The 19,117-nt window shown below is 38.0% G+C and overlaps 1 protein-coding gene across 1 annotated transcript; it reads right to left on the reverse strand.

Annotated features, from left to right (window-relative positions):
- Nucleotides 1-5,213: 5,213 nt before the first annotated feature.
- LOC149023520 (Ribophorin I) lies at nucleotides 5,214-18,265 on the reverse strand. The gene is made up of 9 exons (XM_089144069.1): nucleotides 18,040-18,265; nucleotides 17,145-17,189; nucleotides 14,998-15,629; nucleotides 12,461-12,608; nucleotides 10,894-11,073; nucleotides 10,671-10,739; nucleotides 9,318-9,407; nucleotides 5,970-6,123; nucleotides 5,214-5,877 (listed from the first exon to the last, which is right to left on the reverse strand). The coding sequence occupies exons 1-8, from the start codon at nucleotides 18,160-18,162 to the stop codon at nucleotides 5,998-6,000; spliced, it is 1,413 nt and encodes a 470-aa protein (XP_089000195.1). The 5' UTR covers nucleotides 18,163-18,265; the 3' UTR covers nucleotides 5,214-5,877; nucleotides 5,970-5,997.
- Between the last annotated feature and the right edge of the window lie 852 nt (nucleotides 18,266-19,117).

The following is a 19,117-nucleotide window of genomic DNA, read 5'->3' on the forward strand; positions in this document are numbered from 1 at the left end:
TAAAACAACAAATACCACCGCCAATAAAGAAAAATTGCTATGTAAATTTAAAGGAAATTTATAGTCTAAAACAAGCTACAAGGAAATGAAACTTGAAATTTGACAAGTTTAATTAAGCAAAATATGAAGGCTGTTGGATGTTAATCTGTCCATTGTGTTTATTTTTAGAAAATTGAAAACTTCAGCGGTAGTCTTTTGTATAATTAAATATAAGGTGGAGCTTCGCCCTTGACTCTGAGAGAATTCAAACTCTTGACCTCATGTTATGAGACACTGATCTATTATTTGTTTTGCAAACAATCCGATTAGAAGCAATGCGAGGTTCTATAAATTTAACCCTCCTTAATCACTCATAGAATGAGTGTGTTATGCACTAAATATAGACTCATTGTTTCTTCACCAAGTTATAAGTATCTTGACTAAATCAACCTAAATCATGATTTTAAATTAAACACATTAGTTTCCAGCTTTTCTCAACTTACATTTCTAAAAGAAAATGAAAAGAGGAATATTCTTTTACAAAAGAATAATAAAAGGTACCTTGATTTGTTCCTTAATTTAAGACATCAGCAGATTCTACTTTTAATTGTTATAATAATTATAATATAAAGGGTGTCTTGTCATTTAATACAAACCCTCAACAGCTATACCTAATTAGTATTGTTAGTTCAATAGTTTGCCCTAAAATTCAAACTTTTCAATCACAAGGCTATATTTCTTAATTAGTTGCTTAGATAAGCTTAACCCTACTTAGTAATAGTAACCCATTTGGATTCATGTTTAGAGTTCTTATTCAAGTTTTTTCAATAGGACCCATTACATAAATACCTACTACATACAGTCCAATGAGAAAGAAACTAATTACTTCTACTCACCTAACCCTACCTAGCTAGTCCCTTATTATATTTCTCATTTTTCCATGCTTCTTCACATGCCTAGGTTTATAATTATCTTAGTTGGTAAACTCATGAAGCAACTTAATTATTAATTAAACATAGGTAATTATGAAACCAATGCAACCTTACCCACCAGAAAGAGACAGAAGGTCCCATATATTATGCACTAAGACACAATCATCTACCTGAAATAATAAATAAAAAAACACTCAATCATGGCATATAAACAAATAGGTGAGTATGAGATGGGCTGTGGCTAAAATTTTAATTTATAATAAAAAGGAGAATTAAATAAGATGGGTTATTTTAGTTTGTTTAATTTGAGTATCACAAAGACCAATTAGGTTATGTATAACATCAGTCAACAGTGCTTTTTATAAGGTCAGCCATGCTAAATTACTAGTAGAAATTGGTCAGGTTGGCCAATTAAAAAAAAATATGGTATGACAAGTGGGTGAAGGTCTAAATGGGGGAATTTGCAAATGTGTATGTATTTATTTATTTGATAAGATTGAATGAATTAATTAAGGAATCTATTTTAAGTAATGTGTGGTTTTCATTAAATTAATGAGACACTTAAGTCACCAATTTAGTAAATCATGTATGCATGAGCACAGCCAATAGCATGTATAGCACCCTCAGCCTTAGCTTTGTTTCTCTTGTTGTGTGGGTATGGCTTCTTATATTCAATTGTTTTCTATTAGTGAGTTTATTTCAAACGTTTTCTTTTAATATTTTATATTTTTTAGAAAAATGAGACTTTCATTATTAGAAGACTTCTTCTAAAAAAGTTACAGGGTCACATTCTGAAATACCAACAACCACACTGCTCCTCTTGAATGAGATTTGCAAGTTAGTCCGGCAAAACTTGAGGATCAAGAAAGACCTTGGAAGCCATAGTTGGCAACCTAGCCAAATAATTTGTAGAGTCTCCTAACCCCATGATAAAATGTACAATCTATAAATTGATTCCTCAACTCAAGAATTTCCCCAATTTCCCCTAGCAAGTTGAGGATCTTCCATGAAACATGGAGGGTACTCAAGATAACACACCAATAGCCACCTGCGAATTAAACTGTACAACAACCTTGTTGCATCCAATGACCCATACCCTTTTCAAACCATAGAGAATAGCATGCATTTCCGTCTGCAAAATGTTAATGCCAAGAGCCCGCCAATACAAGCAAAAATAACATCACCCCGACAGTCCCTAGTAATGGTACCGTAAACACTGTAGTTGTCACGAAAGGACCCATTGCAATTAATCAAAATCCAACCCCAAGGAGGGGGACACCAATGGGGAATTGTCGGCCATTTAACTGAGAAGGAAACATCGATACTCCATGAACTAAAAAATTGTCTGTTCCGAGGAATATCAAGGACAACCTTCTTCAATTGAGAAAAACTAAGCTGAGTGAGATGTGTTATGTATCGAAACACCTCCATAGGCTGCCTGCGTTTATCACCAAAAATCCTACAATTCATTTCCTGCCAAACTTCATATATTGTTAAATTTAAGGAGAACCTGCAGACATCGATAAGAGTGTCATCGCCCTTGAAGTGATCGAGATACCACCCCATAACTTCTTGCCAAGACATCGGGTTAATCCGACTATACCCATGCAGACTAATCACATTACACTAGATCTGGTGAAAGTAAGCACATTCACAGAAGAGGTGTTGAAGAGTTTCCCGTTGCAAACCACATAACGAGCAAATTGGATCAACCACTCTTCCCCAAGAAAGAAGCTTATCTTTTGTAGGCAATCCATGAAGACAAACAAACCAAGCAATAAAAAAATGCCATTTTTGTGCAGCCGAAAACCAAATGAAGCGGTGCCATTCAACTTTTTCAGGGCTCTGCCTGACTACGTTATATGTTTGATTGCATGGTGAACTTGTCCGTTGAAGTGGCTGTCCATATAGGAGTATCAATAGCAAACCGACGGTAAGGAGTGGCTGTAATCTCATCTCAACAACTCAAGAAAATGGGACCAGTGGACCCATCAACCCAACGCCCATCCACATCAAGAAAATCGCTAACCCGAGAGAAGGGATCATTTTTCATTACTGAGGTTTGTCTTAGTTAGTTGATGCCCATTTTGATTATATTCAAAAAAAATAAAAAATAAAAAAATAGTATCAATTTTGCCTTATGGGTAAGGAACCACTTGATTAATCGCTTTAGTTATAATTTAGAAGTCACTGGAACTCTCAAGATTTATCTTGACCCAAAACGTTTTCTTGCCAAACCCATTCCCAACTTCTAAATCTTATCTTTCGTTAGTTTTCTTGCCAAACTCATTGACTTGGGAAGAGAACTTCAAATGTAAATCTGTGGTGGCACTGGTGTGTTTCTCGTGAATATGTCTCTTCTTATAATGACCCTTTGGGCAGAGAACTCACCAAATCCGTCAATCATGGGGTAAGTCAATCCGGCACGTGTTTCTTCCTTGTTTGGTTGTTTCGTGAATATGTCTCTTTCTTATAATGACACTCCAACTGTTAGTCAAGCAAATCGACCAAATCAAGCGTCAACTACATGGTTTACAGAAATTCAATCCCACACGGCAACGTTTTCTTCCTTGTTTTGGTATGTAATTGATTTATTGAAACAACAAAGTCCAGAAAACAATATTACAAAGAGACCGTAATCAACAAGAGGAAATAGACCAAACACGGGGTCCCGCTCCTCGGTGAGACCCGGGAGGCCGCCCGGCGGGGTGACTCAGCCCGAGAGGCCTATGTCACTTTAGCAAATATAGGTGATCAGCAACACCCTATCACAGATTTTTGGGCGTCGCATTTTTCTTGTAAAGTCATCGCGGGGTCGTGTGCTGGGGGCGGGCATATCAGCAACACCCTTTGATCTCCCTTTCCTTGAAAGGGTTGTCTCGATGCCCTAGGATTTAATTGCATAAAATATTCGAATTTGAAGGTTAAGATAAATTCAAATGTTTTAGAATTAAAATACTGCACGTGGCTGAATTCCCACCCATCCGACAACCCATCATTTCTTCATCTGAAAGTTATAACTTTCACTAAATGCAATGGAAAAGCTCACAATTATTTCTCTGCTTTTTCCTGCTTCGCTCATTATACATCTTTTGTCATCTTATGGGTTACTGTAAAATCTGTAAACTGCTAAAACAGAGCACAACCTCTCCTGCTGCAGAGTAACAGAACATACATTTGCGAGTTCAACTTCAGTGCTATGCATTAAAGTGCTACAGAGTACATAATCATGATTGAGCCGAGTGATTGAGGTCCAAATCTCGACCACTCATTTAAATTTGCTATCCGGCCTAACAACTCTCACCTTTTTCAATTAACTTATTCAAATTGAGTACTAAAATATTAATTACTATCTTGTGACACTAATCAGACTCTAACCTAGATTCTAAATTATGTGACAGCTTCCAACCATTTATATCCATATCAACTTCAATTATATTATTGAGATAGCACTTTGTATTAATTATACTTTTGCACCATAGTTTGGTTCTTATCATTGACTTTCTAACCAACATTTCATCAATATTCCTACCCAAAAAAAAAATCATCAATATGAATCAGCTAAACGAATATTGACCTTGCTTCAGTCAGGTGCTTTAAATGCGCAGGACGGTCATGCTTTTCATATCGGCCATCGTATCAAGATTTCGACCAGATCCCGATCCAACGGCCGGTAGTACCTTCTTGTGCCATAATGGCACAGGTCTGAGGCATTTTCGAACGAATATCCTTAAAAGGCGGAGTTTGCTGCCTGGTTATGAGGCTACATCAATCATGAGGTCCAATAAGAAGGGGAATCCAATAGAAAAGGTGAAGTGGTCATTTCTGCACCTTATTTTTGGGGTGCAGCTTTCACATTTCAATTTCCTTAACAGAGTCCTTTTTTAGATTATGTCACCATAGATTCCTTTCTGATGCTTTTGATGAGAATAAGAGCAGAACAGGACATGCCCCAGTGGTTCTTGAAGATGACAGCTTGGACAGAAAGGTCGCTATCCAATCGTGACATTTGCAACTTCACCACCGTGACAGGTTTGTCAGAAGACATTTGCATAAAACCTAACAGAATTTGGGTTTGGTAGAGGCTCCCAGTCCCAAGTGAAGTTCCCCAGAAAATCATCAGGAGATGAAACTTTCTGCTTTAGCACCCGGTGATAAGCTTGCCCAATAGTTAAATTTTCTGGTCATGAATCTTGTCCCAATTAAATGGAGTTGACTTACATCTTGCCTCCAATCAGCTCTATTGTTATGGATGTAATATGCACCAATAAGTCCAGATCCTTTCAAGTGGTTGATAATGAATTGCTCATGCTCCTTAAGAGAGTAACCAGTATTCTTAGGCAGGGTTTTGGTGCACTATATCAGGGTGAACAGTAACTGCTGCTGGTACTGATGCCAACATGAATTGGCCATCCCTGTTTTAATGCTAATACCATATCAGGAAATATCAGCTAATCTTGTCCCCAATACCTAAAACCATAGTTTGGGAATGGAGTGTTTCAATCACAATTTGAATGAAGTTGCTCAGTAAGCATGACAAACAACCAAAAAAATGCATAAAACATGCATATACTGCCTAAAACCTTCCTTTCCTTCTGCTGGAACTAGAACTGAAGTGTCCAATTTTCACTGAGCTTGACCATACGTAATTTCCGCCAGTTTTTAGTAAAGTCAGATCCTCCAGTTTCTTCAAATAAGACAGCTACCACAGATTCACCAACAGGGTGAAAAAAGTGAATGCGGGAGAGTACATATTACTGAAAAAACCGCTGTGTACAACTCAATTTCCATACAAGAAGATGTTGGAACTCAGAAGACAAGTTTTCTTTCTAATGCTAATTAAAGTACTATAGATTCTAGAGCTCTGATCTTAAGAAAAAGTCAATTATGCTCGATGGGAAACTGTCCTAGGTGCAATGCAGGTCACCAACCTAGGCAATGGGTTTCCATGATGCACCAGGTCTATCTACAGGGAAAAAGAAATACATCTGGATTAGGATACAACCATATCATACAAGAATTTCATCAGCAGAATTCCAGCAACTTCCAAAAACAAACCTTTTAACCATCGCAATGGTGTCTGACATCATGATTTACGGATGGAAAGATCAATGTGTAGGTAGGCTACACAAGCTAAGAAAAATAGAAAAAATGCAGACGTCAACATCAGTGGCTCCGCTAGCATGAAAATAGGGTTGAAGTCGTAGTAAACCTGCAAAATGAACCCCAACTAAATTGAAGAAGAGACACTCATAAATGCAAAGATGAATCTGAATGCTTCTGCAAAACACAGGTCTACCTATTGAACTGAAGCCCATACAAGATCATCCAAAAAGAAAAAAAACTCTATTTGTATCCGTATAACATACAGATATATGTACTGAACTGATGCACATGCAAACCATCTTATGTAAATAAATCTAGTGTAGCAGAAAATGCATAATGCTCATGCCAGCATTGCTTACCCTTATAACTGTTTACCTTAATGGAACCGCTGGATTTTTTTTTGGCCAAAACAGAACCGCTGGATTTATTTCTAAACCAAAATGTTACCCTACAGACCAAAAATAGATGTCAATGCAACCAAAGGTGGTGGAGGGACCACTTTATTAGGCCCATAAATAGGGTAAGACCTAGGACTTTGAGATTAGTCAAGTAAAATCAAAGTCATTTTTCAAGTCAGAAGTTGTAATTTTATTTTTTCGCATCAAACTTGAAGAACTATTTAGCCAATGAGACCATAAACCAAGATTATAAGAGACTGCCCCACGAGTAATATATCATAGTAGCCTCACTGGACTGTACATCTTTATAGGTATTTCCAGATGTTAGGTAAGAGCATAAACCAAAACCTTCTGGAGCTACAAAGATGGTGCACTACCTCAGACATATTCAAACTCAATCAGGAACCCAAATGGATATGAACCAGGTCCAATTTTAGTTTTTGGATCCAATAGGATTTTAGGATCTATGTTATTAGGGGAAAAGAGAGCAGGCCTTGGTGCAATGGTAGAAATCGTATGGGTTCAGTATGGAAACAGACTCTCAGTAAAACCGGGTAAGACGGCGTAAATTTTGGCCCTCCCATAGCCTGCAGTGGCAGGAACCCCGTGTACTAGGTACGCCCTTTACACTAATGGGTAAAATAACGTCTTTTTTTTACTTTATTTTTATTTGTTAGTAGTGTAGGATAATTGGTTTCCAGATTCTCAGTTTTCTAATCTGAATGGTGTACTAGTCGCAGAGTTAGCCATATTTTTAGGAGTCTATTTCTCACTACCTATGATGTAATTCCCCAGCACCGAAGATAGATTTGAAGTATGGAATGGTGAAGTGTTTCTGAGTGCCAGTGTGCGAAACTGATTGTGCAATCTCTCTTCCCCCCCCCCCCACTCCATTCACATGCAATTTTCCGTCCCCTACAACTTGGATATCTCCTTATCAGATTTTCCCGTCTCCTAACTGCCCGATCACCTACTTGGTTAAATCCGAAGGATCAGTCTACTCCTCTCTTTCTCATCCCACTCTCCTTCCCTATAATCCCTTCCTATTTGAGTCCATTCTCCTTCCCTATTTTGCCTTCCTATAACAATTCATCCGATACCAGCAAACCAAAGAAAAAATTACTCTATGTATCACCCATCATCTTCACCCTCATCTTGGACCCCCGTGTAATCCCTCTCATGTTACCCCTTTCTCTTAAAGTCCTCTACTAGATGGTTATTCAATTGTCAGCACCAATAGGATTTCTGAACTTTATGATAGATTCTTGAGAAGTCAGGACCTGCTGCCTGAAATCCCGATGGCACTAGGAGTGCTGAAACAACCTATCCTATTACCAAGATCAGTTGAGATTCTGCAGATCAGTTCTACTGGCAGAAACTACCAATTGAGTACAATTTGGGATCATTCTGATTTGTCTTACCTGAAGCAACTAATTTTTATTTATTTTTATTTCAATGTTGATTTGTTTCCCCTGTTCGGTAATCCTGTCAAGTACTAGTCCTTCACTTGAACTTATTGGTCAGGATTAGGTTCAAGAAAAATCTATAGCGAATGAATAGGAACCTGAATAAGGTAGTAAGGTACTTAGTTCCAGCCAATAAAAGGATACAACCTGCTGCTCTGCTGCCCATCATTCAGATGGTCCCATGTGTTCAAAAACACAATCTAACAATCAATGGAAAATTGACCTGCAAACCCATGTGCAAATGATTAATTGTTGGATTTTTTTTTGACACATGGCACCATCTGAACAACAGGCAGCATAGTAGCAGAGGATCAACTGATCAAGATCCTCACTAAATATGCTGCACTACTGTTTGTTTGAACAACTTTGAACAACCCCTTATGTATTTTAAAGACTTCTCTCCTTCACATATCTTCAATTAATTTCAGGAAATTTTCCCACTGACACCAGATACCACACTTCAGAGTCTCTCTCATCCCTGACAACCCCCTACTGGAGAAACAGATTTGACACATGCCCATTAGTGTGGCATGGGAAAATTCCTCCAATTTTATTTATAGAATTTTGCCCCCATGATGCTAGATACCACTTTCAAGAGTCTCTTCCCTCCCTGACAACCCCACTACTGAATACAGATTGACAGCCGCCCATTGATGCAGCATGGGAAACTCTTCCCATTTATTTATATGATTCCTACTAGGTTCTCAAAAGTCAAAACTACACAAAGCTATAAACAACAAAGTTTATGATCAAAAGTTCAGAGTACTGGGGAATGCCCCCAAATATTTTTTTCCAGTGCACACAAAAATTATGTGCTTCAAACACTTTCAAACCCACCCATGAAAAGTCCATGCAACTTCTCTGTGTCTTGGCAATGTATGCCAGAACCACATAAGGAGTAGTAATTATGCAACAGAGACAAGTTAATTTAGATTTTATGTACCTCCATAGTTGTCAAGGTGACCTAGGTGACCACCCTGGCATCCAGGCAACTCAACCACTAACGTTGCCTCGTTGACCTCATCCAGACAATTTAGCTTTTATAATCACTCTTTAATGTTAACAGACCCCAATAAAGGAACATATATTCAAATCTTAACTTAGGATCACCTCTAATTACTGGCTTTCACTTAGTGCCAGATACCCTGAAAGTGGTGTTGAAGAGGAAGTTGCCCTTTAATCATCATTTGCAGGTGAATGGTTTTCAATGCATGCAAACTACCTAGTGCTACTTTAAATGAATTTTATTTAAGTCCATACCAAACTAAGTTCCAAATTAGGTTAGGCATAGAAAAATTGGTGCCAACAGAGGTTTTCAGACTCAATCTTTACTTACCTGGAATTCAGCAATAGCTTAAGCATGTTAGACTGAAAACAAAACATTAATTTTCAAGTATAAGTTTCCAATATTGGCATCTGATGTATTCAAAAGTCACCTGTAAAGGAGAATTGTGCTCAGGAACTACGTTTTCCTTTTCAAGAACCAGCACAGTCCTTCCAACAACATCAAGGTATGAATACATCGTCTGCATAAACCACATTAAAGTTTTAGATAATGACATAGAAGTACGAAAACTGAATGCTTTTCTCATCTATGCAATTTCATAGCCAGAATGATGAAAATATTATCCTTATGGAATCAAATATTTATCAGCATGCAACCAAAAAGGAAAGAACTCAAGGGAAAAGACATAGGCCAAGGCAGATACTCTGTGTCCTCACAATGGATGATTACACTTTTAAAGGGAAACAAATAATAATTTACAAACAATCGCTTTGGGATGGGTTTAAGGTACCCTCCTTCAGACAACCACCTTCATATCTTAATTACAAATATGGAAGCATATGAATATCTACTTAGAAGTAATGCAGATGCTCTCGGCATTTAACCTTCCACTAAAGTACTATTTGGTTGGAGATGGGTTGGGTCATGTACACCAGTCACAAGTGATAACAGTCCACAAGGAGATCACAAACTCTACTTATGGGACAAACCCAAAGCTTAAATCCAATAAAATAAACCATCAAGGTGACAAATCTGCATCAGGGGACACAGTGTGTATTTCGCTAACCCTTAAATAGATCACGTCATAGTTATGCTCAAGGTACAAGTATTAAATCACACTATACATATTATGGAAGATAATCATATAGTGCATAATAAAACCCAAAGCTTGAATCCAATAAAATAAACCATCAAGGTGATAAATCTGCATCAGGGGACACAGTGTGTATTTTGCTAACCCTTAAATAGATCACGTCATAGTTATGCTCAAGGTACAAGTATTAAATCACACTATACATATTATGGAAGATAATCATATAGTGCATAATAACCTTAAGGGAACCATTTTTACTTGGACTAACAAGCAATACCAACAACTCAGCCTTATTCCATGCCAACTAGCATATAAAGCACCCAAATTAATAAATGAGTGTTCATAGATGTATGGCCAGCCTGGCATGGGGTTTTGGCTTCCTTTGCATCAAATCATTGTCCTACTTGATACTTGTCTGTCTTGAAGTTGTTTCAGATAACCCAGTGCCAAAGGCTTCCGCACAAGCAATGTCCTGCACAGATGCCTGGGGGGGGGGGGTTCCTACACAGCCTTACCTAACAGTTTTTGTCAGAAGGCTATTTCGATACCTAGACCTCAGCTACAACTGTAATCAACTAACCATCGTGTCAAGGCCCACCTCTTTTTTCAGAAAATAAATAAGTATATTTCAACCATGCGGTTTAAACTTCAGAGCTATCTCTCATTAAAAAAACTACATATCATTATTACCTCAAAATGTTGCTTCACCAGGAAAGGAACCACAGCATTTGGATTTTTCGACCCCTCTGGAAGCACCACCTGAATCATAACACTCAATTAGCATCTAAAATAAAATGGTTTTTCTATATGCCAGTATCAAGAATAATAAGTCCTAGAAAAGGAACCAAGGCAAGAAATACGTGTAATTGTAAATAGTCATAATAATAATAAGCAACTAAAGTGTTTCACTTACTTTTATGGTTAATTTGTCAACTACAGTCTCAACAAGAGGACATCCAAAACTGAAGTTAAGGTAGCGCTTTCCATCAGATGACTCAAAGAGGAAATCTTGCAGTGGAAGCCCATATCCAAGGACAAAAGTGGCCTTCCAGCCTCCAAACAAAGGATATCGCGGTTCAATTTCAAGTTCAGACTGCAGAAAAAGATCCAAGTCAGCATAGTTATAGAGGAAATGTTCTACTAATGTGCTTATAAAAATATCTAGTGTTAATTTGGCTGTATTCCAGTAGTTCTTCAGGGGGAAATGAGGCCCTAGAAGTTCTAATTTACCTAAACTTATTAGGGTTTAGGTCCATATCATCAATGAACCCACCTTTCCCAAACCCATCAACTTCTTAGGTCCCAAAACATCACCACCAAATATATAAATAAGGATAAAGCTCTCAGAATGGCATAGAGACTAATTAAACCATCGAAGAGAATTTTAGGTAAATATAAGTTGTAAAACTAACAAGTGAAAAAAGGAGTAAGGAAAGAGATAAGGCATCATCCCATACAAGGGGGAGGATACCTTTTCTTTTTGATGAATAACCAAGTAGTTTTGGATAAGATCAAACTAATAATGCTGCCAATAAGGGGAACAAGGCAAACTCCCAAAAAGATTTACACAGCAGCAGCTGGCCGAACAGGTGCAAAACCTAAGCCATTGTTCACATGGTAAGTTTCTATATAGGACAAAAGACACGGCATCAAGGTGCAGCTTTTTTTTTCCTTCTTCCTTTTGTGGTGACGTAGGTGGGGGATGATGTGCTGACAGGTTAATGCTCAGGTTAGGTGAATATTTTTCATGTCAAGTAATTACTTCAAATGATTGCATCTTCTTCCATCACCATGCAGCCATTATTGAGTCACTATCAATGGGTAGTTCTGTAAAACCCAAAAGGATGATTTTCCTTTTGGGTGTGTTTTGACTTCTTTCTATTTGTGAGATATTCCTGTGATATGTGATACTCTGTATTCCTAAACCTTATGAATCTTTGTGGTACCATAATCTTTGTAAACAGGACTGGGTATTGAATTTGCCAGACAAGGTTCACAGTCCATCTGGTTAGACCATCTTTTGGTCTAGCTGACAGGTGCCCATGGTATTTTAACTAGGACAATAATCGGTTGGTTGCTTTGGATCCAGGTCCCATACACAGAAAAGAAAATGAAAGTTCATAGTGAAACATGCTCACACTCCATTACTGTGTTCAGAGGTTAAGTTCAATAGTTAAAAAAATGATTAATATATCCAGCCAAGATTCAATATATGGCCTATGAGTTAAACTAGATAAAGACAACAGTGCTGAACATTAAACCAACTGATAATTTACTGATATTTCTAAGTCAAGAAGGCAAGAAGCTACTTCATATTAATGATAAATTTCCTTCATATATTTCCCAAGATTTTATCTTCTACAGTTATAAATATTACTTTCTACAAATACACTTTCATTACAATACTTAACTTCACCTCAGTACTCCAGTAGTCAACATCTTCCTGTCTAAAAGGAGAAAATGTAGGACCTTATAAGTACCTTCAGTGAACCAGTACGTAGATGTGATGTTGAAATGTTCCCTATTTCATCTCGATAGTAAACAGAGTGCACCCGTGGGGGCAGTCTTGCAAGAAGACGCTTAAATGAATAAACACCACTAATAGATGGTCTTGATTGATATTCTACCCTGCCAAAAGGAAGATTAGAAGATTAGCATGCTGATGAACTTAAAACAAAAACAGAAAAAGAAAAAGGGGGGGAAGCAAACATGGATGAGATCAAATGAATGCAGGAGAGGCGTTCTCCCCCCCCCCCCCCAAAGGTGAAAAGCTCTGTCTTTTTTATTCTCTTTCACAAAGTGTTAATAGTTTTTGTTCGTGAACAATCTGAATCCTGTCCAAAACAGATTTCTTATCCTCTCCTCCCAATAATTTGCTGATATTTCTCCATTTCCTTTGAGTTAAAGTAGAAATGTCCTAAAACACTCATTCTAGGAAAGTGAAACATTCTGGCAGTAAAATAATTTGAGTTATTAACTCCTCACATTGCTTTGGTGGATCTAGCACTAAAGGAATACTTATGTTTCAAGGGTGTGGCATGCAGGATGCAGCACAATTAGCTGTGTTGTCCAAACTTGGGCAAAAGCTAAGAAGATTGTAAGGAAAGGAAAGGAGAAGGAACATGTCAATATCTAAATAATCCAAATTCCAAGTATGGGAAACAAGCTATTTATAAGATAGGCAAACTGAGAGAAATGAAGACCAGAAATTCATACCACATTAGAATTATCAAAAGTGAAGATGGAAGAGTACTAAGAAAGGACGAGGACATTGAACAGAGAGGTGGAAAGATTATTTCTATAGGTTTCTTAATGAAGACTCCATGACTGATAAGGCTGGGAAAGTGACATTTTCATAGGAACACCTGTCGTGTAGACAAATGCACAAAAATAGGATGCCTCGGCATCAAATTATAAGACCCTCTTTTCCTCTTTTCTGCTTTCCTCTAGAGAAAGGCCAAGAGTCTTCCCAATTCTTCCACCCCATTAGTTGGTCGGCTGTCTATGACAAAAAACTGAAGGAGGTCTAGGAATCAACCGTATTCAGGATCACAATGTTGCTAGCCTTTTGAAACTCATCTGGAAGATCGCCTCCAAACATGACTCAATTTGGGTTAACTGGGTGTATTCCTATCTCTTCAAATCTAACTCGATTTGGATGGCTACCCTCCCCTCCAACCCTTCTTGGGTCTAGAGAAAACTCCTCCTCTTAAGACCCCTTGCCCTCTTGTCCATCTTTATCCAAATCTCCTCTAGCTCCTCCATCTCCTTTGGCTAGCGATGTGGCATCCGATGGCCATTCACTACCACCATTTGGGCCCTTGCATTGTTTGAGTTCCGTATCCCCAAATCCACCACCCTCTCCAGTCTCCACTTTCATCTCCAACGGTTCCTGGTCCTCCCTAGTCTCATTTGAGTCTCATAACAGATCTGGACCTCCCCCCCTCTTGATATCCTGCATGAAAAAACCATTTCGCTCCCCTCCTCTTCTAACACCCTTTTCTATCTTCTCTATCTAACACCTCTCATACTCCCTTGGCCAATCAGTCCCTTGTGCTCCTTTGGTGTGGTCACATTCCACGTTATTCTCTCACCCTTTGGGAAGCCCTTAACCTTTGTCCCTCCACTGAGTTTTTTCTCATCCGTCGCCACATTCCCACTAACCATAATTGTATCTTTCATTGAAATGGTCAAAAGGACTTGGACCATCTTTTCCCCCTGCCCCTTTGCCTGCTCCTTTGGGGAAAAGCCACTTCCTCCATTTGGCCTTGCTCTGGATGCTCCATTGGGTTTCTTGAGACTAATCTTGGGTTTTGATATCCTTTTCAGGCTCTTCTATTTGGGACCATGTTGGTAAGGTTTTTGGTGCTACTATCCATCAAAAGTGGTGGGGAGTGTAACATGAGGAGATGGACTTCCAACTCTAGGTCTTTGGACATGATTTGGAAAGCCATCTGCTCAGACGTCTCCTCTAGATTTGAATTATTCCCCCCATTCCCCAATTCTGGATACCCCAAGGAATAGACTAATTGCTCTTACCTAGGGTTTAGGCTCCTTTTTCCAATCTTTCTCTTGAAGGTTGGTTCTCTCTCCCCCCCCCCCCCTCTTTGTTACTCTCTTCTCTTTTTACATTCTTCTTGTTTCCCTTTAGGGTTCAGTAATAGTACTTCATTCATCCCCAAAAAAGAAAGAAAAGCTAACAGACAAGTTATAGTTGTAATGGTTCCAAGTTGGGGGGGGGGGGGGAGAGTTGGGCTATTTTCTAGTTAAGAGGGGAAGTGTTTGGGATTAGTTAACAGAGGAGCAACAATGTCATTTTCTCAAAGAATAATCATGCTGAACTTGTCTTCCCAGATAGAAGATATAACTAATATGATGACATTCACTCCTTTATAACTAAACTTTTGCATATTGTATAAAATACACAGAAGGAAAAATCAATAGAATCCAAGAGTTCAACCAATTTTAAGAAACAGATTGGTTTTAAAACACACACACAACCAGAAGACTAACGAACCTTGAAAAGACCCCTTTATGTTGAGCACCTGCATGAACCAATGTGTAATGCTCTCTAACCTGCAGGCTGCCCCAGTGAGATACCTCGATTTCACGTACAAATTCTCTAACAACCGCAAATGGGTTATTATTCTCCAAATGAACGATTATTGGAGCAACAGAATATGGATGACGGTCATCATACTGCCCATACTTTATTTCTGTAGCCGCACGGTCAGTGGGTTCTACTGTTGTAAAAGATTCAATTTTGGTACTTGGTGTTTTTATATATGTGGTCTGCTGTTTAATAAAATAAGGTGACAATATCACTGCACTATCATAATAGTACACTAACTGAGACTCAGATTGGGAAATCTCTGCAGGAAAAGGCTCTAGAACATGGGTTAACACAAGAAGCACTTCCAGCAATACAGTTTCACCATTTTTTATTGGATTCTGCAAAGAGATTGAGAAGAATTGTGCTCCATTTGGTGCATCAGGTAGCACTCTTGGGCTGACATCAAGGGGTATGTAAGATTTCTTTTTCCGTTTTCCTACAGTTGCTGCTGCTTTGACCAGTGCCAGCTGTTTAACTTGGGTGGGTGGGAAGGCAAGGAGGACTTCTGAAGCCGGAGAAGCCCCAGTATTTTCAACCTGAAATAGATCCATTAACCATGTGTAAATACCAAAACATTACAAACTGTTCAACCTGAAACAGATCCATTAACCATATGTAAATACCAAAACATTACAAACTGTAAGAGGATAACGTAGAACACTTTCCAATATCACCAATTAACATTATAACTTAGGTTGCTACTATAATACTATTATTATTTTGTTTTGCTATTGTGTTTCTAATGGAAATAAACGGTGATGATAAGATAACAGCGATGTCCCAGTCCAAGGAAAATCGTCTGCATAATAGATGTGGCAAAGCAAATAATCTAACGCACTAGGAAGTTACCAGTTTGAGTAAATTCTGAATGGAGAGTACGATTGCAATTATAATTGTATATGGGATTTCTAAATCACAGGTTTGGTCAGATTCTGGCTTCAATCGTCTATTAATTTATTGTCCTTCTTCTACCATAATTATTTTTTAAAAAAAGAAACAACTAAATTTACCACTCTTTGTGGATCCAAACTGTTTTAGGAACCAAATCCTATTTCAAATTGGCATCAGAGCTTGGTTGCCTGGTCAGCTACATCGATACTTCCCTCCAATCAGCATTATTGAAGGTCATACATTCTGCAAGCTATGCAAGCAGCAAGTCTTTCCTCACCACTTCCGCTATTGCCATGGCCCTTTTAGTTTCTTCAACCAGCATTGAATAACTCCTCAATACTCTTGACCAAAAAAAGAAAAAAGAATAGCTCCTCTATATTAGAGCATCCAGAAGCATCCATTGATCATGGCCATGCGATCGAGCAACTTTCTACTATGCATCCAAACACATTGCAGGCGCTTTATTTGCTCGTGTCACCCCGTTGCCTTATTGGTGCCACCTTACTCCCCTCCCTTCAAACACCACTAGATGCCATTACATGTGAGATTTATTTCCTAATATACCCTGTGATCACTATGCTCTAGTTAGATCAGTTTCTTGTGATGGAGATTTGGTAGCAGAGCAGCTTAAGACTTACCTCCCTTTCTGTTGTCTGGCTCCATCCTCCCCTTCTTGTTTTAGTCCGTGTGTATGGTAGTGCCACCCACCCACATGAGAAAGTTAATCTCACTTCCATTGTGAGCAAATCTATCCTAATATCAGTGAACACTCATCAGGTTGGTATTTGAGATGGTGATTGATAGGTACCATTAACAATAAAGATCTTAATAATGACTAGGGTCAGTGATAATTTTTTTGAAGATTAAAGCCTGGGACTAGCACGGTAAAGGTTTTAAAAAGTCTTGTCCCTTTAACTCATTTAAACAAAAGAAAGCTACCTGTTCCTGATTTGGTTGAGTGATAAGTATTTCATTGCCTCCTCTCCTTCTAACACAAACAAAACCCAAAGAGAAATAAATTCCATAAAGTTTTCTCCGACCCAATTTTCCTCCACCCAGTACCTAAAGAATCTTTCTAACTATTGAAATTGTGGTCCAGAGGAAATTCCATTCAAGTAATTCAAACATGGAGGTTTCGAATTTAGGTTAAGAGAAAATACCTTTAAAGTCAAGAAAACCTTCACGATGTGAGACGTTAAATCAATCTGCATCCATAACAATATATCAATGGTAAAGCTCAGATCAATTGAACTAGTGATCTCATTAAAAAAAAACGACTTGAATAAAAATATGAAAAATTCAAAGATACAAAATATATAAGTTATTGGGCGCATGAATCTTTTTTCCCCTAAGATAAATGACATTGCTAGCTAGTCATTCAATGCAGTCGTATAACCATAGAAGGCACAGAGAAACGTGCTGACCAACTCTGGATCCACCAAAGGTGGATCAAGAGACACACGACCTCGGGTTTGAAATGTATCAATCGAATCGTAATGATGGAGAGTCAAGCATCTAAAACATTAACCGGCTGACACCATTTAGAATATGCATCATTCTGAACTTTAGTCGATGCTAATAGTGATGTTCACTGAAACTCCGAACTCTCGGTTCTTTTATACATAATCAATAACAACTTTGAGCTGAAAACCGATAAATTCTCCAAACTTCCAATACACTGCTAAATATGAAGTACCCAGAAGAGAGGGAATATAAGCCATTAAGAATGTTGGAGTGAATAAAATCCAAAATTTTCTCCTCCAAACCCAAGCAACAGAAATGACAACCTTTCCTGCACAAAGATGGTCGATGGATACTAAAGACCAGCAGAAAATTTCGAAATCTAAAACGAAGCAGAAAAAAAGTTCCCAAGGGAACAACTTGAAATGCTTCCTAGTCACAAAGATCCCATCACCCACGAATTGCTTCATTTCATTAATTATAAACCAAGAAGATCACGCATCGAAATGCAACCAAATAAAAATTCAATTTCTGATTTCCACATGCTTTACAGCTTTAGGAAAAAGGAATTCCGACAGAAGTTAGAAAATCTACCCTTCGTTCTGCGTTGACAATCTGAAGATCCTGCGCTGAAACAGATGAAGACGTAGCCGTTAATGACAGAATCGCAAAAAGGAAGAAAACTAGGGCAAATCGAAATGCCAGCAGAGCTCCCATGGCTGGCCTCGTCTCTGTTCCTCGTCTGATTGACCTGAACTCGGGACTTTTGTATAGAAGGAGACGACCACTCCACCCAAATGTCCACAAAGAGTGTGGATTGGCCAGTCCACTATAGATTCCATTCTGGGCCAATCTTGTGCTGGTTACCTCTTCCTGCAACTCTAAATTGGGCCAGATGTGGCCTTCAAATATTGAGATACATTTTTTCTCCTTTCCAAAAACTGAGGCCGGTTACAAAGATTAGAAGCTCATATTGGATGAGGACAGTATAGAGAACGGAGATTTGAAGTCAAAACTTTTTTGGTCTTATTAACTTTTGCATAATCATCACTATACTAGAAACACATCTAGCATATATACTGACCGACACTTGAAAGAATACTAATAATTTTGCAAAAAAAATATATATATATATATATAGAGTGAGAGAGAGAGAGAGAGAAAAATTAGTTTAAAAGCAATTTGTGACTTTGACATCCATTGATAGGGTATACGATGAAAGGATTCAATGTAAAGAACTAGAAATTTTCAACAATATGGACAATAAATAGTGGCAATTTTACGAGGTTAGATGGCTTTCAACATGATGCAGTTGAACATTCTTACCCAAAAATGAAAAAGAAAAAAAAAATTTGATGTTGAAAATGCCCAAAATTTCCATATGTTCGGGTGGTATTTTCGTATATGCTCATGTATTCAAACAATGTGATGTCACACATGTCATAAGTGTGTTTGGTGATTTTTTTTTTTCCTTTTTGGTGAAAATGCGTAGTGAATACCCTTTTTTTTTTTTTTTTTTTTCTAAAAATTTTATTTAACAGAAAGCCTCCATGGAGTAAGTTCAAGTTAAGCATTGGACATGCAAAGCGTATCACTGATTTCATGCTTATCTTTAAAAGGACATTTACATTTTAAGTTTTTTTTTTTTTTTTTTTTGTTGAAATAAATTTCA

Source organism: Hakea prostrata, chromosome 2 (assembly GCF_041222555.1).
Source record: "Hakea prostrata isolate BN-2017 chromosome 2, UWA_Hpros_2, whole genome shotgun sequence".
Lineage (NCBI taxonomy): Eukaryota > Viridiplantae > Streptophyta > Magnoliopsida > Proteales > Proteaceae > Hakea > Hakea prostrata.